A 23,823-nucleotide genomic window follows, 5' to 3' on the forward strand; every position below is an offset into this window, starting at 1 on the left:
GTGAGAGGCCCGCGTACCGCAAAAAAAAAAGAAAGAAACCATCAACAACATGAAAAGGCCACCTACTGAATGGGAGAAAGATATTTGCAAACAATATCTGATAAGGGGTTACCATCCAAAATATACAAAGAACTCATACAACTCAATATCAAAATAAACAACCTGATTTTAAAATGGGCAGAGGATTTGAATAGACATTTTCCCAAAGAAGACATACACATCCTAAAGGGCATACTTCACAGGTTTCATAATCAAGTTTTAAAATGTAATAAAAGCAAATCACAATCATAAAAAATAAAACACAAGTAATAACAAGTACATTGTAGAAAATTTAAAAATGCTATTTATTTGCCTTATTTACCAAATGGTTAGCTACAAAGATACAATTTTTGCCTTGGAGTTTAAGGCAGTTTCATTTCTTACCACAGTTACTTTTTCTGATGCTAGAATCTTCTGTGCTAGAATCTTCTGTGTCTTCTCTGTATTTAATTGATCATTTACATTTTATGTTTGTCCACTTGGGAACCATACTTTCTTCATGATCACCGAAGCTCTGCCATATAAAATGTCATCGTCTTCATATATTTGAGTAGTACCGATCCCGGTTTTGAAAGTCTCTATGAGCATATCTTGCATAGGTCTTATTATGAGGGATCCTTCCGAAAGGTTCATGGTCATTGAAACAAGATTCAAAAACTTCATCAACGGCCTTCTGAGCTACTTCTTTGCTGATGTTCCTAACAGCCAGGATAGAACGAATGGCTCTGTCTCGCACACAAGTCTAAGGAGAAAAGTACGTGGCTTTAATTTTATTAATATATGAAAGTAATTTTATTAATATATGAAAATTTTGTCATGAAATAGTAACATTTTATACAATGTGTGAACCACAGTCAAAATTAATTTCCTCTCATGTTATTTTATTAATTTCTGTCAGTCCAAAGAAGAAAGATTAAATTATGGAACATGTTTAGCTCAACCTAAAATTATTTAGGTATAAGTAAGATCTGCTTCCCCTCCTCCCTTCTTCTCATCTTTCCTAATGATGATAATTTCTAGGCAGTATCTGCTAAACAATAACTCCAACTTTGCAAAATCATAAAAAAGTCTATAAATAAGGTTCTGGTTGAGCTTTTTAATTTGAATAAATATGAAATATACTCCCGTGCGCCTCTCTCCCTTAGCTTTTCAGGTGACGAATGCTAGATAACATTTCCTTCGAGAAGAGCATCTCCCCTGGAGGCAACAGGAAACCACACATACACACAAAATTTGAAGGCATCCTAATTTTTCAGGGGGAAAAAAAAAAAATCAAACAACTTTTTTCTTGGGTACATACTGTACAAAAGCAGGGACTCTGTTCTCTAGGACTCTTCTCCCACTACCTCCACGTATTTTCCATCCTATTGCTAGTTCTGTTCATTTTCTGCCGCTGCTACCCAGGTTAAAAAGAGGAGAGATTTCTCTTTCAAAGACTCTGGACTCCGGATGACATGCCTTAACTGCATTAGCCTCTTCTCTGGGATGTTCTGATGTGCACCCTACTTCCACTGAGAGCCAGAACACACCGCCCACTCAAAGGCTGCCTGAGCTGAATTCACCAGATGAGCAGGGATTGGAGGGCACGGAAGACATGCAGCACAAGTCAGTGGCACATCACTAAGCGGACTTGGCACAGGCTGAAAGCGTAACAGCCCTATCAGAGTAGGCACCCTTCCCAGGCCCCAGGTTTGCCGTCTAACTAACTCCCATTCACTGAGTTCAAAATTTCTCTTCCTAGTTCTCTGTGACCTTCTATCTTCCTCCCCAGAGTTGAGTTACTCTTTTCTCTGGAGAGCCAAGGGCCTTCCTGCTGTTGTTCCAAGCCCGTCCTTTTTGCATCTGGTTAAAACTGCTATCCTGATGCCCATGTACCTGACAATTGGCCCAGTAACCTCTTCCCATAGAAGAGCTCTGACCAGCCTTTCTCCTAAATGTGGACACACAGCCCCTTGGTTGCTATGGGCAGAACTGCTCACATTCTTCACCGGTCCATCAGTTCTAAACTTCCTCTCCCCATGCCCATCTATCGTGGACCTTAAAAGCTTTCTAGTACAGTAGAAACTAACACAACATTGTAAAACAACTATACCCCAATAAAAAAATATAAAGTGTTTCTTTTAGACAAAAACAACAAAAAAGCTTTCTAGCAGGATGATCTTGCCTACAGTTTTCATTTTGTTTTGTTTACAAAATCGCTCAGCTCAGCTCATCATGATCAAGTCCGTGCTGATCCAAAGCTTTGCTGTCACGTCATACAGCCTTTAAAGGTGTGCTAATACACAATGCACTGCAGTGCAGTCTCTGTGCTGACAGGTATTACTTTTTTGTCTAGAGAATACTGTGATGGTTTCAAAACACAAGTCCAGTACTGTTAGGATAAAAGACAGGCTGTGATTTCACTTCCAGTCCTTATCTACCCCCATCCAAAAGTATCCCACGTGTGAGACCATAGCGCTTTTCACTGTGAAAATCTCTCACTCAGTCACATAGCTTGCCCATAATTATAAAATAGAACTGAATTCCATCTATTTGGCTTAAGTGATACACATTTTGTATTCTTTCATATAAGTAGTTCTTTCACATTTCAAATACTAAATATACTTCTCATTTTCCTGTTCATTATTTCCACTCATAGCACTCTTAACAGTAAATGATTTCATATGTTAGTTTTTACCTGATGGTGTTGTTTTAATCCAAAATGTAACCTGAATATTTCATTTAAAAGTGAGCAGTCTCCACTAAGGTTAGCAGCTCGAACCTATCACAAAGACAGAAGGCAAACAAAAAGAAAATAAGCACTCGTGCTCTATACCTTTATATCAACTGATTTTTTTAATTGTAAAATATAAAATTGGTATATTTTTCTGAGAACAGAGTACCTGTAAGATTTTTTTTTTTTTTTAACTCTATTGACTTAAGAAGTTCTTAAGAAAAAGAGCAGATATCCGTGAGCTACACTAGGCAGCGCCAGATACACTGTGGGCAATCACCTACTCAAAGGGAATTTTCAAAACTTTCCACCAGTCTTACAGACAGAACTAATTTCTTTTGGAACCAAAAGTCAAAGAGTTGGACCTCAAAGTTAAAGATTATGCTCTCTACAAAATACAAACACTTCTAGAAATTACCAAAAGGACTTCAAGAAAGCATCCTTCCAAAGATCTACAAACTGAGTTTCAATGTGAGCTTAAAACTGAATACATCAGTGGGCTTCCCTGGTGGCGCAATGGTTGCGAGTCCGCCTGCCGATGCAGGGGACACGGGTTCGTGCGCCGGGAAGATCCCACACGCTGCGTAGCGGCTGGGCCCGTGAGCCATGGCCGCTGAGCCTGCGCGTCCGGAGCCTGTGCTCCGCAACGGGAGAGGCCACAACAGTGAGAGGCCCGCGTACCGCAAAAAAAAAACAAAAAAAAAAAACTGAATACATCAGTACCTAAGACACTTTAGGCACACAAACCTCCCAGCTCTCCTAGCCCAAATCACTGAAACTCTCTTGGACCTTCCCTTAAACCCGTGTACGTTCATGCCCTTCCTCCAGGGTCTTGATGGGCCTATGAAAAATTAAGTGGTACAGAGAATCAAGAACATTCCAAACTGGGCATGCTATGAACATGACAGCCTGAAGTTAGTATGTATTTTCTATACCTTTAAGGTAAAAAGCAGCTTTAATAGGTGAAAAAGTCATGGCATTACCCACATGGATTCTACACCCAACCTGGCCACGTTTTTGCTCATTCACTGCAATCAGAATGGCCCACTTCTTGTTACTTCTATAATAACATGGCTTCATTCCTCTGAGGAGCTCAAAGCACTTAACACACTTTAACTAGCTAACAGGCATTAATTCTCATAACACCCAAGAGAGAAATATTTAAAAGCTCAGATTTCGGTCTTCTTTTCAAATAATATGAGTTATAATCAGATGCAGTGAGGCTACTTATTAATTTCAAGGGAAAGAGAAAATAAGTTATAAAGTATAAGCTTGAAATTTATATTAGTTTTCTTTAGCTTCTCAGCACACTGCACTCTTCAATTAATGAAATGCAAGTATGAAATACAAATGTCTGTCTAGGAGCATATATATGTGTGTATTTCTGACAGCAATCCAAAATGCTTAAAAATGAATATCTTCCTATGTTGTATTTTTGAAACGAACTGTTTTACTCTAGGGAAAGCTAGGAACTTTACCTATGGAAGGCAGCACAGCAAACCACTCAAGAACCTTGGTTGTAATCCTGCCTCTGCCACTTACTATGTATGGTATCTGAACAACTGCCTCACTTTTCACAGAAATAAAATGGGGATAACAGTATCTACCTCAATGGGCTGTTGTGAATATTAAATAAGAGTCCACAGGACTTCCCTGGTGGCGCAGTGGTTGAGAGTCCACCTGCCGATGCAGGGGACACGGGTTCATGCCCCGGTCCGGGAAGATCCCACATGCCGTGGAGTGGCTGGGCCCGTGAGCCATGGCCGCTGAGCCTGCGCGTCCGAAGCCTGTGCTCCGCAACGGGAGAGGCCACAACAGTGAGAGGCCCGCGTACCGCAAAAAAAAAAAAAAAGAGTCCACAAACAGCACAGGGTTAGGGTTTGGCACACAGCCCCTCAGTAAATGTTAACTATAAAGTTTTTGTATTATATAGTTTATTCCATAGGAAAAATAGCTTATTATTAAAAGTCATCACTATTATTAGGATTTAAAGGTTATATTTAAGACAATTCTAAAAAGATACTTAAAAATGTCTACCTGCTGTATCTAAAAGAATTGTATTCAATAGTTAAAAATGTAAACTGAAGACTAATGTGGAATTATGACAAGAAAAGGAATACGTTTAAATAAATCATCCTTGAATAAAATGTTCAAACGCACAACAGTGTCCTTGGGGAAAAAGTACCTTCTACAATAAAACTTACCTCAGAGCAAGCCAAGTGCCTGACGTTGGTGAACCAGTCGACATGAGCTCGACAATGATCGAATGCATGAATGAGCTCATGGGTGACCACTCTGTTCATATGCGCCTGATTACAGATATTATTCTGGCACAAAACAATCTAAGAAGCACCAAAATGAGGAAAGTTCGGTTATTTCTAAGATCTACTCTCACTTCGTAGATTCCATCTTCTCTCTCCCCTGAGTGGGCTCGACTGCTTGGAAAGCCTCACCCACTCTATCCACCCAACACCCACCCCTCCATCAAGGCTCGGTCTTCACCATACATTCTCCATGAAGCCTTCCCAATGGCTAACTTCTCCCTTCTCCTCTCTCTGGACTACACAGCACTTAGGTTAAGGACATTTATTCACACACCACCCTCACTGGGTTGACTGTACCAGCCATCTTAGACTCCACAGTCTTGTATTAAGAGTGGACTCTGGAATGAAGCAGGGAGATTCAAATTCCAGCCCCACTCCTTACTAAGTCAGTGACCTTGGGCAAGTTTCTTAAGCTTTCTGTGCCGCAGTTTCCTCAACTATAAAAAAGGAGATGACTTAGAGTACCTACCTCTTAGAATTGTGAGAATTAAATGAGAATATGTGTAAAATGTTTCTTATCAAGTTTCTCAATAAGCAATGAATCAACAATGAATGAGACCACACTGTCCCATCCTACTAGAATTGCCAGGAAAAGTCCTCAGAAAGAGCTTCAGAAAGAAGTGCAAAAAGCCAGCAGCACACTGAGCAGGACCCTATAAGAATAATAAAGACGTGAGGGGTCCTAATAATAATAGTCCCCACTTACTGTGTACTTACTGTGTGCCAGACACTGGGACATGTCCCAGGTATTTTATATACATTCATTCAACATTCATTTATTCAACTAATATTTATCAAGACCTACTAGAGATTTATAATCTACTAATGGAGATAGAAATTAATCAAATATTTACCAAAATGTTTAAACACATGCAGTGACAGTTGTCATGAAGAAAAACCCAGGCTGTCACGAGTACATACAATGAGCAGGGAGATGTGCCTGACCTGGTCTGCAGGGTTGGGAAAGGCTTTTCTGCAGAAGGAATGTTTAAACCGGGATCTAATGGATGAACAGGAGTTAAATTCGAGGAGAGGGGAAGGGAGCATTCCAGACAGAGAACAACATAGGCAAAGGGTAGGGGGAGGGTTGAAGGAAAAGAATGTTGGAGAAGCTGACGGCGGCAGGCCTGTATGTAGTACGAAGCACAGAGTTGGAGGCGGTAGGCATGAGATAGGGCAGGGGCCAAATCACTCTATCCTGACAACAGTGGGAAGTCACTGAAAGGGAGTAGTGAAACGGGGGCTGTTTTATTTTGTTTTTATCCTTTTGACCACAGTTGGAAAAATAAACAAAAGATGATCAAAACTGGATACAGAGAGACTAGTTGAAGGCGAATGAAGTATTCTAGGCAAGAGATAATAGTCCCAGAGCTAGGAGGGTGGGGGCCTAAAAAGGTATTTAGGAGGGAGACTGGACAAAATTTGGTGTCGGACAGAATATGGGAAGGGAATCAGAGGTATCAAGGATGATCCCTAAATTTCTGGCATGGGTAATAGGACGGATGGTGGTACCGTTCACCGAGATATGCAAAACTAAAAGACCAGTTTGGGTGGGGATGGAGGATCGTAAAAATCAATTTGAACTTGGACATGTCACGTCTGAGGTGCCTTTAGGACACCCAAGTGTAGGTGTTCAGTGAACACTTGGCGATATGGATGTGGAGTTCAAGAGAACGCTCTGAGCCAGCAAAGTAAATGAGATCCCCTTGGTAGAATGCAGAGTAGAAAAGAAGGGGCTCTAACACCAAGGATTAAGGGACTTCATTTAAGGGCTGGTAGAGGAAGCTAAGTTAGCAAAGGAGCAACCACGAGTGTGGCATACTGGAAGCCGTGGCAAGAAAGTGGCATTAGCTGTTAACGTCAAGTGTCTGCATGGGATAGGACCTCCACTCTAGCCAGATACCCTGGAATAACTCTTGCCCACGAGCACTGGGAGAGAAGGTGAAGAACATTCACAGCAGCATTGTTTATAATAATAATAAAGTTGGAAACAATCGATACTCGATAGGGTAAACTCTAGTACAGACATATAATGGAATAATATACAACACAAACTAAATTAACCAGAGGTGCATACAACGACACAGAAGAATCTCACAATGTTGAACGAAAGAATTAAGTTACAGAGACTGTATGATTTCATAAAATGACAAAGTATTACACATGACCCCAAGTATAAAGCTTAAAAGGAGGAAACTAAACACATTGTTGGACTGTACACACAGATGGCAAAACCATTCAGACAAGCAGGGAATGGTTATCACGGAAGTCAGAATAAGGAAGGGAGGGGGTTGTAACCCAAGAGGGGCACACAGGCTTCTGAAGTCCTGGCAGTGTTTTATTTCTCAAATCTGGGTGGTAGTTATATAGATGTTCATTTTACTATTATGACTGAAAGTGTTCATACAGGTATTTTACTCTTCTATATGAATGAGATACTTCACAACAAAAATTTTAATTAAAAGAAAAAAAAAAAAAGAGTGGCCAACTGTGTATAACACTGCTGAGAAAGAAGATGAAGATTCAAAACGTGAACTCTAACCCCCAAAGAGGATGAACTTACCAAGACCCATCTTGGGAGCTATACGTGTTGCGATTATCAATTTACAAATGAGGAAACTGAGAATAAAACGAATAACTTGCCCAAGCCCCACAGCTAATAAGCAGGGGAACTAGGATTTGAACTCAAAGTCTATGTGACTCCAAAACTCAGACACCTCACCCCTCTGCTACGTTGCTCTTTCCCATGATTACCATGAAACAGCTGTAAATAACTCAAATACATATAAAATTCCCTAGCAGGAAACAATTAAATGTACTTCAATGTGTCACATATTCATGATGGAAGCAGTGACTTACAACACTTTTATCTACCCTCATATCGCATGACACATCCATCTACCACCTCAAGACTGTCAAAACCCCCCATTGACTTAAAACTTATAACATTTATTGACTTAAGTGCTCTGCTTACTATGATAAGTCGTTTACAGGAGAAATCGCATTTAATTCTCATAACCATTCTATAAGATAAATACAGTCATTACCCATATTTTACAAGTGAGAAAACTCACTCTCTTCATCAAAAATTCTCAAAGATCTGTCACTTCTCACCGTGTAAAGGTGAAACTCTATCTTGACATTCAAAGCCTCCCACCATACAGCCTATCTTTCTTTCCAATCCTATTTCTCCTCATTCCCCATGCATTCCTGCCCTCCAGCTGAACTAGACAACATGCCATTCCCCAAATACACCTTGTGCTTTCTCAACACGTCACCTTTGCTTGTGCTCCCCCTGCTTTTGGCAACAGTCTTTGTCTTCTTTGCCCCTGAAGAGCCTTTACATCCTCTAGCTTTACATCCTCTAGCTGAATCTGCTGGCATCTTTCAGTCAATCACATCACTGTCCCATTGTGGTAACCACACCCACCTCAAAGAGTTTAACCCGCCTCAAATTTTATCATTGTCTCTGCGTTCCTGTCTTGTCTCCGCGTTCCTGTCTTGTCTCCCCTGTGAGAAGTAAGGACCTTAAGAGTAAGGACCACAATTAACTCATTTTTTGAATTCTACACAAAGTCTACCAAATGGAATGCCCAGCATGTAGAAGGCAATCAGCAAACATCAGGAGAGAGAACTGGAGGAAAGAAGACAGCTTGGTAGACCGCCTACCTGAGACACTGAAGCATCAAAACCTCCACTGACATTTCCATTACAATCTTCACAAGAAAAGTGTCTTTCTTTGTTAACAGCGCTGGAAGGTAAGAATGGATTAAAAAGACAACGTCCAGAAGTAGTATGCATGGGGCATAGGGGAAACAGCTCTGGGCCAGGAGACCCAGATGACACATCTCTCCATCACTATCACATAGGACACCTTGGGAAAGCAACTCAACACCTTCAGGACTCAGTTCTCTCATCTGTAAATAAGGAAACTATCTCTGCAAAATCTATCCCAGTTCAAATTCTATGCTATGATTCCATAAAGAATTTGATCAACTCATTAAGACCATATTGGAAATATGCTGGAGTTTCTGCCCTTGGGCCAGAATGTTAAGAAGTGGACCTCAGAAATCACTTCTTCCGATCTCCTCAAAGTTAAACAACACCTGGAAGGCTTCTACATGCATAACAAGCTGAGATTTCTTCTCCATTAAGGATAATGCTGGGACTGGCATAGTGGAAAAACCAGGTTTGGTGATTACTTACAAGTAAGATTTTAAGTATCGTCTTTACTAAATACCTGAGGTGAATAGTAGAGCCAGAGATGTGGAGTTAGAGCTGAAGAGGTCCAGAGAGAACAAGGCCTGCCTGGAGAGAGTGCAGCCAACCACCACCACCTACCATATGGAAAGGGCTTTGTGGCCTGAAGTGAAACATCTGAAGTACTTCCAGTCTGGGTGGGGATTTTTTGTTTTCAGCAGCCAGAATATAGAGCAGCCCTTCAAAAAGATTCACTTACCAACCCGAATGCTTCATGGCATCAAGCAGCAGTTTAACATATGGATCTAGAAAGATATTGATTCAGTTACATATGGTAACTGGAAAAAAAGAGCACCAATTAAATGATCCAAATAGCAGTACAAGATATTATCAAACAAAACCTCACAAATCTTAGCAAAGTAATACCATCTTAAAAATGATAAAAAATGAATATGAAAAGATAAGCTTAAATTAACATAAAAGCAAGTCTTTAATGAAATGAAACACTGATAGAAATACCAAAATGGGTAGTACCAAACATCTTAGATAACATCAAATATGCTTTTCAGCTAAATGATCAAACACAATGTATTAAAATATATACCAAGGGGCTTCCCTGGTGGCGCAGTGGTTGAGAATCCACCTGCCAAAGCAGGGGACACGGGTTCGAGCCCTGGTCCGGGAAGATCCCACATGACGTGGAGCATCTAAGCCTGTGCGCCACAACTACTGAGCCTGTGCTCTAGAGCCCGTGAGACACAACTACTGAGCCGCATGCCACAACTACTGAAGCCCACATGCCTAGAGCCCGTGCTCCGCGATGAGAAGTCACCGCAATGAGAAGCCCACGCACCGCAACGAAGAGTAGCCCCTGCTTACTGCAACTAGAGAAAGCCTGCATGCAGCAACGAAGACCCAACACAGCCAAAAATAAATAAATAAATAAATTTATTTTTAAAATAAATTAATCAAAAAAAAATACACACACACACACACACACACACACACACACCAAAAGACTGAGAAAATTTGGGACCAATATCCATAGAAACAAATAGCAGCATAGTATCCAGATGAGAGGAAGGCAGTAGGTAGCCCCACTATGGTCTGTCCTGGTCTGTGAATAGTGTCCCATTCTGAGTACCATACTCTAAACAGGACCTGCCAACCGAAGCTGTTCCATGGGAAAAAGTGACTAGAACAGTTCAGGACTATTTTCCACAGGAAGCAAGAAAGGGATCTGTAGATTTGGAAAAGAGAAAAAAGACTTAACTAGGGCCACAGTAGCTTCAAGTATCTGAAGGGGTGCCAGGTGGGAATAAATTCAGCCAACATTTCTTCAGAGGGCAGTACAAGGACCAAAGGGCAGAAGTTACACAGGGCACATTTCAACTCAGTATGAGAAAGGATTTTTCCAACAATTAAAGCTGTCGATACAAGAGCCCAATAGCCTCAAAGGGCCTCAAAGACAACCTGTTCCAGCAGAGGTCTATAAACACTCTGGTCAATTGATGGCACAGAGGTTTCTGGTCAGTGATGGGGGTTGGAAAGGCCTAGATGACTCCTGAGGCCCCCCACTTCTAAGAATCTATGAGGGACTTCCCTGGTGGCACAGTGGTTGAGAATCTGCCTACCAATGCAGGGGACACGGGTTCGATCCCTGGTCCGGGAAGATACCACATGCCGCAGAGCAACTAAGCCCGTGCGCCAAAACTACTGAGCTCTGTGCTGCAACTACTGAAGCCTGCGCGCCTAGAACCCATGCTCTGCAACAAGAGAAGCCACCACAATGAGCTCAAGCACTGCAACAAAGAGTAGCCCCTGCTCGCCACAACTAGAGAATGCCCGCACAAAGCAACGAAGACCCAATGCAGCCAAAAATAAATAAAATTTTTTTTAAAAACTTTATAAAAAAAAGTGGGGGGCGGAGTCAAGACAGCATACTAGGAGGATGCAGAATGCGCGTCTCCTCGCAATTAGGGCACCTACCAGGCACCAGTGGGGGACCACAGACACCTAAGGGGATGGGAGGAACCCCCAGCAACTGGGTAGGACGTGGGACATTGGGGGAGCGAAGGGGGAGGAGAAGCGGAGGCCGGACAAGACTGGTGCCCCTGAGGGGCGGCTGGGGGAAGGCAAGGCATTCCCACGCCCGAAGGGGGAAATTGGGGAACCACTGAGAGGGCAGAGTATCAAAAGGGAGAGTTGCCATCCTTCCCCTGCCCACTTGGGCCCCCAGGAACCTGCTGAGATCCCGGGCCTGATCCTACAGTGGCGATGGGGGAGACCCTGCGGGAGATGGTGGGGGAGGGGCACGAAGGAATGGGGCCAGTGCCTTCCCTGTCCACTTAGGCACCAGGAGGCCTGTTGGGCTCCTGGGCCTAATCCTCTGCCACTGGAGCCTCCCTTGTGCCCTGCAGAGCCCAAGGCCCACCCCTATACCCACACCCAGGGCCCCACCTCTACACTCGGAGACACCCTCTGAGACCCCCTCCAATGCAATGGACCTAAACCCCACCCACACACCCTCACTCAGCGCCCTACCTCCAAACTCCGGAACTCCACACTCCAGAGGCCATCCTTTTGACGTGCTGCCTCTCCCCTTCCGCGGGCAGGTCCTAAGCAGCCATGGTCAAACATCACCCCCAACCTGCCTATGTCTAAATTCCACCCCCATAGCCAAGGCTTTTTTTTTTTTCCCACTTTTACATTGGAGTTCTGTTTTACCTTGTTGATTCATTGTTGTTCATTCTTTTATATTTTTTATCTTTCTAATTTTATTTTGTTTTTTATTTTTTGATATTGTACTGTTCCTTTTTTCTTTCTTTCTTCCTTTTTTTTTTCTTTTCTTAATGCACCACAAAGCTTGCAGGATCTTGGATCCCAGGCGGGAGATCGGGCCAAGCTCCTGTGGTGGGAGCACTGAGTCCAAACCGCTGGACTAACAGAGAACCTCAGACCCCAGGGAATATCAACCAGAGTGAGGCCTCCCGGAGGTCTTCATCTCAGCACCAAGACCCAGCTCTATCCAACTGCCTGCAAACTCCAGTGCTGGACGCCTCAGGCCAAACAGTAAGACAAGAAGACAGCACCACCCATTAAAAGAAAAAAAAAAATGAACGACAAAAAAATGTTACAGAGGAACGAGCAAGATAAAAAACCTACAAGACCAAATAAAGGAAGATGAAATAGACAAACTACCTGAAAAAGAATTCAGAGTAATGAGAGTAAAGATGATCCAAAATCTCGGAAACAGAATGGAGAAAACACAAGAAACATTTAACAAGGATCTAGAGGAACTAAAGAGCAAACACACAGTGATGAGCAACACAATTACTGAAATTAAAAATACTCTAAAAGGAATCAATAACAGAATAACTGAGGAAGAAGAACAGATAAGTGACCTGGAAGATAAAATGGTGGAAATAACTGCCAGGGAGCAGAATAAAGAAAAAAGGATGAAAAGAATTGAGGACAGTCTCAGAGACCTCTGGGACAACATTACACACAACAACATTCGAATTATAGGGCTTCCAGAAGAAGAGAACAAGAAAGGGTCTGAGAAAATATTTGAAAAGATTATAGTTGAAAACTTCCCTAACATGGGAAACGTAATAGTCAATCAAGTCCAGGAAGTGCAGAGAGTCCCATACAGGATCAACCCTAAGAGAAACACGCTGAGACACATATTAATCAAACTATCAAAAATTAAATACAAAGAAAAAATATTAAAAGCAGCAAGGGAAAAGCAACAAATAACATACAAGGGAATCCCCATAAGGTTAACAGCTGATTTTTCAGCAGAAACTCTGCAAGCCACAAGGGAGTGGCAGGACATATTTAAAGTGCTGAAAGAGAAAAACCTACAACCAAGATTACTCTACCCAACAAGCAACTCATTCAGATTCAATGGAGAAATTAAAACCTTTACAGATAAGCAAAAGTTAAGAGAATTCAGCACCACCAAACCAGCTAAAAATGGTAAAGGAACTTCTCTAGGCAGGAAACACAAGAGAAGGAAAAGACCTACAAAAACAAACCCAAAACAATTAAGAAAATGTTAATAGGAACATACATATCGATAATTACATTAAATGTAAATGCTTAAATGCCCCAACCAAAAGACACAGACTGGCTGAATGGATACAAAAAAAGACCTGTACATATGCTGTCTACAAGAGACCCACTTCAGACCTAGGGACACATACAGACTGAAGGTGAGGGGATGGAAAAAGATATTCCATGCAAATGGAAATCAAAAGAAAGCTGGAGTAGCAATATTCATATGAGATAAAACAGACTTTAAAATAAAGACTATTACAAGAGACAAGGAAGGACACTACATAATGATCAAAGGGATCAATCCAAGAAGAAGATGAAAGAATTATAAATATATATGCACCCAACATAGGAGCACCTCAATACATAAGCCAACTGCTAACAGCTATAAAAGAGGAAATCGACAGTAATACAACAATAGTGGGGGACTTTAACACCTCACTTACACCAATGGACAGATCATCCAAACGGAATATTAATAAGGAAACACAAGCTTTAAATGACACAATAGACCAGATAGATTTAATTGATAGATTTAATTGATATTTATAGGACATTCCATCCAAAAAGAGCAGATTACACTTTCTTCTCAAGTGCACATGGAACATTCTCCAGGATAGATCACATCTTGGGTCACAAATCAAGCCTTGGTAAATTTAAGAAAACTGAAATCATATCAAGCATCTTTTCCGACCATGGTGCTATGAAATTAGAAATCAACAATTACAGGGAAAAAAACGTAAAAAACACAAACACATGGAGGCTAAACACTACGTTACTAAATAACCAAGAGATCACCGAAGAAATCAAAGAGGAAATCAAAAAATACCTAGAGACAAATTACAACGAAAACACGGCGATCCAAAACCTATGGAATGCAGCAAAAGCAGTTCTAAGAGGGAAGTTTATAGCAATACAAACCTACCTCAAGAAACAAGAAAAATCTCAAATAATCTAAACTTATACGTAAAGCAATTAGAGAAAGAACAACAAAAAAAAAACCCCCAAAGTTAGCAGAAGGAAATAAATCATAAAATCAAACATTTAGACAAGAGCTATCACCTAATCCTTCTCAAACTCTTCCAAAATATAGCAGAGGGAGGAACACTCCCAAACTCATTCTACGAGGCCACCACCACCCTGACACCAAAACCAGACAAGGATGTCACAAAAAAGAAAACTACAGGCCAATATCTCTGAAGTATTTAGATGCAAAAGTCCTCAACAAAATACTAGCAAACAGAATCCAACAGCACATTAAAAGGATCATACACCATGATCAAGTGGGGTTTATCCCAGGAATGCAAGGATTCTTCAATATATGCAAATCAATCAATGTGATACACCATACTAACAAACTGAAGGAGAAAAACCATATGATCATCTCAATAGATGCAGAGAAAGCTTTCAACAAGACTGAACACCCATTTATGATAAAAACTCTCCAGAAAGTAGGCATAGCAGGAACCTATGTCAACATAATAAAGGCTGTATGACAAACCCACAGCCAACATCGTTCTCAATGGTGAAACACTGAAACCATTTCCTCTAAGATCAGGAACAAGACAAGGTTGCCCACTCTCACCACTATTATTCAACATAGTTTTAGGAGTTTTAGCCACAGCAGTCAGTGAAGAAAAAGAAATAAAAGGAATCCAAATCAGAAAAGAAGTCACCTGTTTGCAGATGACATGATACTATACCTAGAGAATCCTAAAGATGCTACCAGAAAACTACTAAACCTAATCAACGAATCTGGTAAAGTAACGGTACAAAATTAATGCACAGAAATCTCTTGCATTCCTATACACTAATGATGAGAAATCTGAATAAGAAATTAAGGAAACACTCCCATTTACCACTGCCACAAAACGAATAAAATACTTAGGAATAAACCTACCTAAGGAGACAAAAGACCTGTATGCAGAAAACGATAAGACACTGATGAAAGAAATTAAAGATGATACAAACAGATGGAGAGATATACTATGTTCTTGGATTGGAAGAATCAACATTGTGAAGATGACTATACTACCCAAAGCAATCTACAGATTCAATGCAATCCCTATCAAACTACCAATGGCATTTTTCACAGAACTAGAACAAAAAAAATACACAATTTGTATAGAAACACAAAAGACCCCGCATAGCCAAAGCAATCTTGAGAAAGAAATACAGCTGGAGAAATCAGGCTCCCTGACTTCAGACTATATTACAAAGCTACATTAATCAAGACAGTATGGTACTGGCACAAAACCAGAAATATAGATCAAAGGAACAGGATAGAAAGCTCAGAGATAAACCCACGCACATATGGTCACCTTATCTTTGATAAAGGAGGCAAGAATATACAATGGAGAAAAGACAGCCTCTTCAATAAGTGATGCTGGGAAAACTAGACAGCTACATTAAAAGAATGAAATTAGAACACTTCCTAACACCATACACAAAAATAAACTCAAAATGGATTAAAGACCTAAATGTAAGGCCAGACACTATCAAATTCTTAGAGGAAAACATAAGCAGAACACTCCATGACATAAATCACGTCAAGATCCTTTTTGACCCACCTCCTAGAGAAATGGAAATAAAAACAAAAATAGGGGCTTCCTTGGTGGCGCAGTGGTTGAGAATCTGCCTGCTAATGCAGGGGACAGGGGTTTGAGCCCTGGTCTGGGGGGATCCCACATGCCGTGGAGCAGTTAGGCCTGCAAGCCACAACTACTGAGCCTGCGCATCCGGAGCCTATGCCCCACAACAAGAGAGGCCGCGACAGTGAGAGGCCCGTGCACCACGATGAAGAGTGGCCCCCGCTCGCCACAACCGGAGAAAGCCCTCGCACAGAAACGGAGACCCAACACAGCCAAAACTAAATAATTAATAAACTCCTACCCCCAACATCTTCTTTAAAATAAATAAATAAATAAACAAATGGGACCTAATGAAACTTAAAAGCTTTTGCACAGCAAAGGAAACCATAAACAAGACGAAAAGACAACCCTCAGAATGGAAGAAAATATTTGCAAATGAAGAAATGGACAAAGGATTAATCTCCAAAATACACAAGCAGCTCATGCAGCTCAATATCAAAAAACAAACAACCCAACCCAAAAATGGGCAGAAGACCTAAATAGACATTTCTGCAAAGAAGATATACAGATTGCCAACAAACACTTGAAAGGACACTCAACATCACTAATCATTAGAGAAAATTTGTAGTGAGGGGGATGGACCTAGAGTCTGTCATACAGAGTGAAGTCAGAAGGAGAAAAACAAATACCGTATGCTAACACATATATATGGAATCTAAAAAAAAAAAAAGTGGAACCTAGGAGCAGGACAGAAATAAAGACACAGACATAGAGAATGGACTTGAGGACATGGGGAGGGGGAAGGGTAAGCTGGGATATAGTGAGAGAGTAGCATTGACATATATACACTACCAAACGTGAAATAGATAGCTAGTGGGAAGCAGCTGCATAGCACAGGGAGATCAGCTCAGTGCTTTGCAACCACCTAGAGGGGTGGGATAAGGAGGGTGGGAGGGAGACACAAGACGGAGGGGATATGGGGATATACATATGCATATAGCTGATTCACTTTGTTATACAGCAGAAACTAACACAACACTGTAAAGCAATTAAAATCCAATAAAGATGCTTAAAAAAAAGCAAGAAGAGAAAAATACAAATAAAAGTTGTTATTTATAAAAAAAAAAAGAAGCTATGTGCCTGCTAAAATTACAGCAAAGTATTATGAACCCAAGTGCGTCTAATATCAACTTTTCGCATAGATGTCCTGTCTGAGAGTATAAATGCACAGCAAATTACGTGACATAAGCAAAAAAAAAAAAGAGAGAAAAAAAAATCAAGGTTTTTAAGTGCTGAAAGCAAAAACAGGTGAGTAAAATTAGTGTGGGATGAGAAAGTTAGGTATAGGTTACTGCTTTACTAACCTGACCCCTCTTAAGAGTGTTAACAATAAAACAATTATTATTAATAATAAGTATTACTTAGTGTATATCAGGTATCAGGCACCATACTAAGTGCATTATTATTCAAGCAACTAAGAGTTTTACAAAGTTGAAATGGATTCAAAAGCCTACAGTCCTCTTAAAAAAAAAAATTTCTGGAAGCACATTGGTTTGGTACTTCAAAAAGGACCTGCAGTATTTGGAATGGATTTGCTTTGGAGAAAAAGAAAACAAAGGTCGCCCTTGAGGTCTGATTTCTCCCATCACACGCGCCCCAGGGATAGGATTTTACAGCTTCAAGTTGATGCCTTAATACTACCAACAGGTTCTCCCAACAGCCTTCCCCTTGAAAGGCTGAGGCGGGTTAATTTCTACTGGGTCTCAAGTTTAGCACCTCACCCTCCTCATATCCTGCCTGTATCAACTCTTCCTCCACTTTTTGGCTCTGCCACTGTAAGAACAGCTACCTTTTCTTTACTCAGCTCCTGATATGCTGGCACTTCACACTCATAAAATCTATTCCTCACAACAACCCTAAAAGGGGTGTTTTTATCCCTCCCCCACTCCCTTTTTTTTTTCCCTCAGATAAAGATAGAGAGGATCAGAGAGTTAAATCACTCTTCCATACGTAACAAGGGATCAAAATTTGAACCCATGTCTAATTCTGCAGCCTATGTTCTTTCCACTGCATTCCACTTTGAAACATCTTAAAGGCAGGGTCCCAACTCCTCTCAGTATTTGCCCAAACCAGAACCTAGGAGGCATTCAATACATATTTGCAAAGTAAATACAATGACATCATTTTCTCTACTCCCCCTCCTCCTCCCTTGACTCCCTAGATGCAGGTAATCTCAAGAAGGCTGGAAAATAATTGGTTGGTTGACTTTTGAAGTGTGACTGGCCAGCTATGAAACAGTAACCTTACTTTGGAACAATAAGTTTGTCTTTGATTTTCTAAATGTATCTAAAGTAAACTTTAGATGGCAATGTAAAAAAGTTAAGAAATCTCTAGTGCAATGTCCCTGGGATTAGAGAAAAATTGGTCAGCAGATGGTGTCCCTATTTAACCCACAACAGTGGTTCTTAACCTTTTTGGGATCGTGGCTCTCTCTGAGAATATCATGGAGCTATGAACTCTCTCCCCAGAAAAATGCACTTAGGGGCATACACATACGGTTTCGTAGTCCATGTCAGGAATTTCTACACTCTGAAGTCCACCCATGTATGAAGGTTAAGAACCCTTTCCATCAAAGGGTAGGACTGCAAAACTTGTTTTTAACAGGAGGGAAGAGGGCAGGGCACAACCCTTAAAGAATGACAGAGCTGTTGTGGACACGACATAAACTGGTTAAAACCTGGTTAGAACCGATTAGGCCCAAGATGGAAGAAGATTCATTCAACTTCCAGTAGATCTCATTATACGCTCATTGTAATACATTAGCATATGCTACATAACACCCACGGGCACCATGACTGTTCAAAGGCTAACTATAAAAGGCCAAAAAGTGGGCAGTGGCCCAAATCCTGGAAATCCCCACCCCTTCTCCAAAATAGTTGGAATAATCCTCCCACTCATTAGCCTATGAAATTACCCAGCCCATAAAAACTAACCACCCATATTTCCTGGCTGCTCTCACCTTTTGAGACAGACTGTATTCTGTCTATGGAATGTGTATCTCCCAGGACCTCTCCCCTTCTGAGATGGCCCACACTCTGTCTATGGAGTGTGTGTCTCTCTCTCAACAAATCTACTTCTTACCTATCACTTTGCCTCTCGCCGAATTGCTTCTGCAGTGAAACATAAAGAACCTGAGCTTCATTAAGTCCTGAGACCAGGAGTGCAATTTCAATTAAAAGGCAGTGGGTTCGAGTCCCAGCCTGCGGGTTCAAGTCCCAAGCTGAGTTTTGGCGGGGTTCAAATCCCATCTGAGTTGTGCAGTTTCAGCAGGTATGCCTTAATTAACATGGTTCTTTAAAACTCTGCTTCACCTGGACTCTCAATTCCTCATATTACTGCATAATTTACCTAAAATATCAAAGGATCTGTCAGACCAGTGCGCGTGACGGAAAGGGCAAACTCCTAACCCAACTCCTCATTCACGCCGCAAGAAAAAGTAGTCCTGAAAGGGGCCTCAGCGCTTCCTCTGATGGAAACTGAGGCTCAGACCCCCACACCCGCCCTCACAAGAATCTGCCTTTAACTCTGCACTTGGTGCCTCAACCCCGCCCCCGACACACCTGGGCTGAACCCGGAGCCCCCTAGCGGAGCGGCACCAAGGCCCCTCCCTGCCCGCCGGCTCTCAGACAACCCCCACCGCACCCTCCGCAGACGCCCAGCCCCCAGGCTCACGGCTCCTACTTGTCTCCAACGTCTGCAAGAGCATAAGCTGGCACTTCTGGTTGTTGGTGAAGAAGCTGGAGAGGAACCCTTGCTGTGGCTTCCCCTGAGCCAACCGCTCCGGGAAGACCTGGCACCCGACGTGTTCCTGCTGCAGCTGCTCCCCCGCAGCGGGGCCCGGGCCGCGTTCATCCGGAGCTCCTGCCATGCCGCCCACGGACTTTGCAGCTGCTTCCGCCCGCCTCAGGAGGCCCGAGGGGAGACAGGGAAAGGCAACCTCCCTCCCGCCTACCCACAGCCCAGGCCCTCCCTCCGCCGAGCCGACCTGGCGCCAGCCGGACGACGGCCGCAGGGGTCCACGAGCCCGGAGACCAAAGGAGCGCTGGGCCACAGGCGCCGGGAGGGAAGACGGTAACGGGGCGGGGCGACGGCTGCTGGGCGGGCAAGGGGCGGGGCCAAGCGCCTGCTGGCTGAGCTGGGGTTAGCGAGTACCCTCGCAGGCTACAACCCGCCTGATGTAGGCTCGGCCTTTGCCACTCAGCGTGCTTGTGCCGTCCCCATAAGCCTTGTTCCGCAGCCCTGCTTACTCGTGCACAATCCTTCCTTACCTCCTGACCAGTACTGGCCATTAAATACCCTTCTCCCTCTGAAGGTTTCTGCCATCTTCGCACTCCCTGCTTTGTCCACCAGCAGGCTAATTGCAGCCTCTGGTCCACCTCTTGACGCCCCAAGCCATATTAAAAGCCCTGTTTTTCAGAAACGTTTGAAAGCTGCAATTATAATGAATGGTCGCGTCAAAACCCTCAAAATATAAGACCCAACTACTTTTTTTCTGCCTCTTCTAGGCCCATTCGCCCACCCTACTCTTTTGCCACTGCAAATAACTCTCTGATAATTGATGAAATAAATTTCATATTTTATGGCAAGGCAAGAAAAATTTAAACAAAATTTTTCTCTGCCAGTTTGGGCCTCCTCCATCTGCATTAACCAGACCTCCTTAGAAGATATTCCTTCTTAATCTTGTATAGGGTCAGGATGACCCACTACTCCATAACTCCTTGGGAGATAACCTTCCTTCTGTCAATAATTCATTTGACGTATAACACTTTGTCTCAAAAACTTCTTTAACTGTGCTGTGATTAGCACACTGATCCACTGTGCTGTGGAACAGTGCTCAGAGCTTTCTGAAAGACTGTCTCCCAGGTTATAATCCTCAGATTCGCTCAAATAAAATTTTCCATTTCTTTCTTAGACCGACTATTAATTTTTTCATCAACATAACAAAATACAACCTTTTTACTTATAACTCCAAGCCTTAACTCATATTTCCATCTTTAAGTCAGTCCTCAGTCCTTATGATCCAGGTCCTGATCAAATCTACCTAATCCACAGGGCCTTCCCAGATACCTTAATCAAAATTAATCTCTCCTGATCTCCCAATGTACAAAGTACTTCATACCTATTATGGCTTCATCACTGCCTGACAGGTTTTAACTAATTTGTGTTTCTCTTTTCCCAGTAAATTTACTCAGTTCAACTCACACATTCAGTACCTGCTATGATGGGCCAGGCATGGCAGCAGAAACAGGATAATAAGAGAATTTCTAAGGTTGAGAGGAGCATATGATTTATGTAAGAAATGTATCTAATTCATAAAGATTCAAGAGACATTGAGGATTATGAACAGTACCTATGTGTCATAGGTGCTCAATAAATATCTAAATTGAGTGAGATGCTAGGATTACTCATTTGAAAAATAATATTATGAACACCTTCTATGTACATAGACTACTAAAGCTGTAACCAAAAAAAGCTACTTTTTATTGAGCTCACCTGCAATACATTATTTCTAATCCCTACCACAACCCTGCAAAATAAATACTGTTATCACTGTATTTTTCAGATAAAGAAAGTGGGCTCAGCGAAACTGAATAATCCAGGACCACACAACTAGCTCTTAATCTAGTTAGAGGACTAAAATATACACATATGGAAAACTAGGCCATTTCAAGTTAGTGTAATTAGTCTGGAATTCTCAGGGAAGGCTAGATAGAAAAGATGGGGCCTGAAATGGACCACAGACTGTAAACATTTGAAATACTATTCAGCTATATGAATAAGCAAAAAAATGCAAATTAAAAGCTCTCATTTCCCCGCACCAAATTAGCAAACATTTTTTCAATGTTCATTGCTGAAAGCAACAGAGAGAAAACTAGAAAATTGTACACCAAGATATGATCAGTAGTTGTCTAGGTATCAGAATATTTTTATTATTTTTCCAAATTTTCCTAATGTTCTACAATAAGCATGTATTACCTTTATAATCAGAAAGGTATACTTTAAAAAAATTGAGTAGCCTTTGGATGGCATATATGTTAACTTCATCCATTTATACTCTAAAGACATAGTGGAATGGGACAGCATTAGGGGAGAGAGAGGGAAGTGCAAATACAAATTACTAAGGTAAAAAGAAAAATAATCACCACAAAGAAATGAGAACATGGGCAAAGACTTAGCTATAAGGATTTTCATTTCTCCATTGCAATACTAATTAAGAACAAAAAGGATAGAAACTGTTTTAACAAAAAGAGCAAAGGAAAACATACAACCATGTTGATTTTTAAATGAAATATGTTCATAAAAGCTTTTTAGGTTACAAAATAGCATGTACAAGCTGGAAATTTATTATATGCACAGAGAGGGTCTGGAAGACTGCTGCAAAGTGTTTTTAGTGGTTGTTTCTGGGTGGATATGTAACCGAGCAGGACTCTATGGGGCCTTCCCAGGACGGACCCCCTCCCCCATATCCTCGCTGTAGCTCCTCTGAAATACCTAGAGAATAGTATCTGATGCACACTTCCTGAGTTACAGATGCTAAAACCACCACCAAATGGAAGAAATTACCTGATGATTATGAGCCCCCAGACCCTATAGGCCCCTAAGGATTGATAATGTTAACCGCCCTATTATCTCAGTATCAACCAGAGAATTGTGCAGGACCTGATCACATACCCTGCAGCCAGTCTCCCTCACCTGGCTTTTAAAAATGCTTTGCTGAAACCCTTCCGGGAGTTCAGGGTATTTTGAGCAGGAGCTCTGTCCCTTCTCCTTGCTGGGCCCTGCACATACCTTTCTATGCTCCAAACTCCCACGTTTTGGTTTGGGCTCACTGTGCATCATGCACATGAGCAAAAGATGAAATTTGGGAGTTTGGTTTTGTTTGCACCTGTGTGTGCTTGCCTTCATTCTCTAAAGCAAAAATAGTTGTTTTATAGTAAGTTGTTTGAAGCTGCTTAAATAAATCACAGCAACAAATGAAGTTGCATATAACTTTAAAGTGCTTTCTAGCTTTGTTTTTTCGCAACTAATAAATCCACTTCTCCAGGGCCGCCAAAACTTGAGGGACATTATAGCCTTTCCTTAGTGATCCAGTCATTTTGAATACAGGGAAAGAACAAAACAGTCTCCACCACTCTCCGCGGGAACACGCCACACTCGGCCCGGTAATCCCACACCGCTGGGAAACGCAACCCACCAACAAACACACCTAGCTCCAGCAGGAGTCAGCCCTCCGAACCCGGAAGTGAATGAGAGAAGGCACGCAGCATTCTGGGAAGATTTAAAGGAGCCGGGTTGGTGTGGCTGGCTGTTACCGGGGCAACCAGAGGCGCTTGGCGGTTATCCGTGGTTTGGCGCCGTTAACTGGACAGTCTGAGATGCTCAGAGGCCATGCGGGATGAGCGAAGAGGGAAGAAGGGCCCTTTCAGGAGACAGTTGTCCTGTCAGGTTATCTAGTCGTGCCCTAGGAGGCAGCGCCAGCTCTGAGAATCTGGGTCACGATCCCCTTCTTCTTTCAGCCTTTCGGCCAAATGAAGTAGCCCAGCGGCTCCTGACTGTCATTTCTTTACTTTACTTTTCTGCCTCCTCTCAGAAAATGTAAGTTAAGAATTTCTGATTAACACTGTAATGTGTTCTAATATCAACGTAAAATTCTTGTTTAAGGATATTTTATGGGGCCACAAATTGAGAACTTAAAATTCACACTCAAATTGTAGACTGCCCCTTGAGATATGGTAAGGGCATAAGGATTTTAGATGGAGAAATTTTGGGGAAATTACTTTCCCCAAAAGGAATTTTTGAATTCCGTTAGGGAAATAATGTGAATATTTTTTTCCAT

At 41.9% G+C, this 23,823-nt stretch overlaps 1 protein-coding gene across 7 annotated transcripts; it reads right to left on the reverse strand.

Moving 5' to 3' along the window:
• Positions 1–320: 320 nt before the first annotated feature.
• ATP23 (ATP23 metallopeptidase and ATP synthase assembly factor homolog) lies at positions 321–20,045 on the reverse strand. Of its 7 annotated transcripts, none has more exons than XM_024736950.1 (6): positions 19,972–20,045; positions 9,536–9,581; positions 8,746–8,827; positions 4,957–5,094; positions 2,717–2,800; positions 321–781 (listed from the first exon to the last, which is right to left on the reverse strand). In XM_024736950.1, exons 2-6 carry the CDS (start codon positions 9,550–9,552, stop codon positions 578–580), a joined length of 525 nt encoding a protein of 174 aa, XP_024592718.1. In that variant the 5' UTR covers positions 9,553–9,581; positions 19,972–20,045; the 3' UTR covers positions 321–577. The 7 variants fall into 7 exon arrangements, with proteins under 7 accessions (XP_024592718.1, XP_024592723.1, XP_024592722.1 ...); XM_024736955.1 differs by having other exon boundaries at positions 19,668–20,043; XM_024736954.1 differs by having other exon boundaries at positions 19,659–20,043.
• Between the last annotated feature and the right edge of the window lie 3,778 nt (positions 20,046–23,823).

This window comes from Neophocaena asiaeorientalis, unplaced genomic scaffold (genome assembly GCF_003031525.2).
Source record: "Neophocaena asiaeorientalis asiaeorientalis breed wild unplaced genomic scaffold, Neophocaena_asiaeorientalis_V1.1 scaffold134, whole genome shotgun sequence".
In the NCBI taxonomy this organism is placed as follows: Eukaryota; Metazoa; Chordata; class Mammalia; order Artiodactyla; family Phocoenidae; genus Neophocaena; species Neophocaena asiaeorientalis.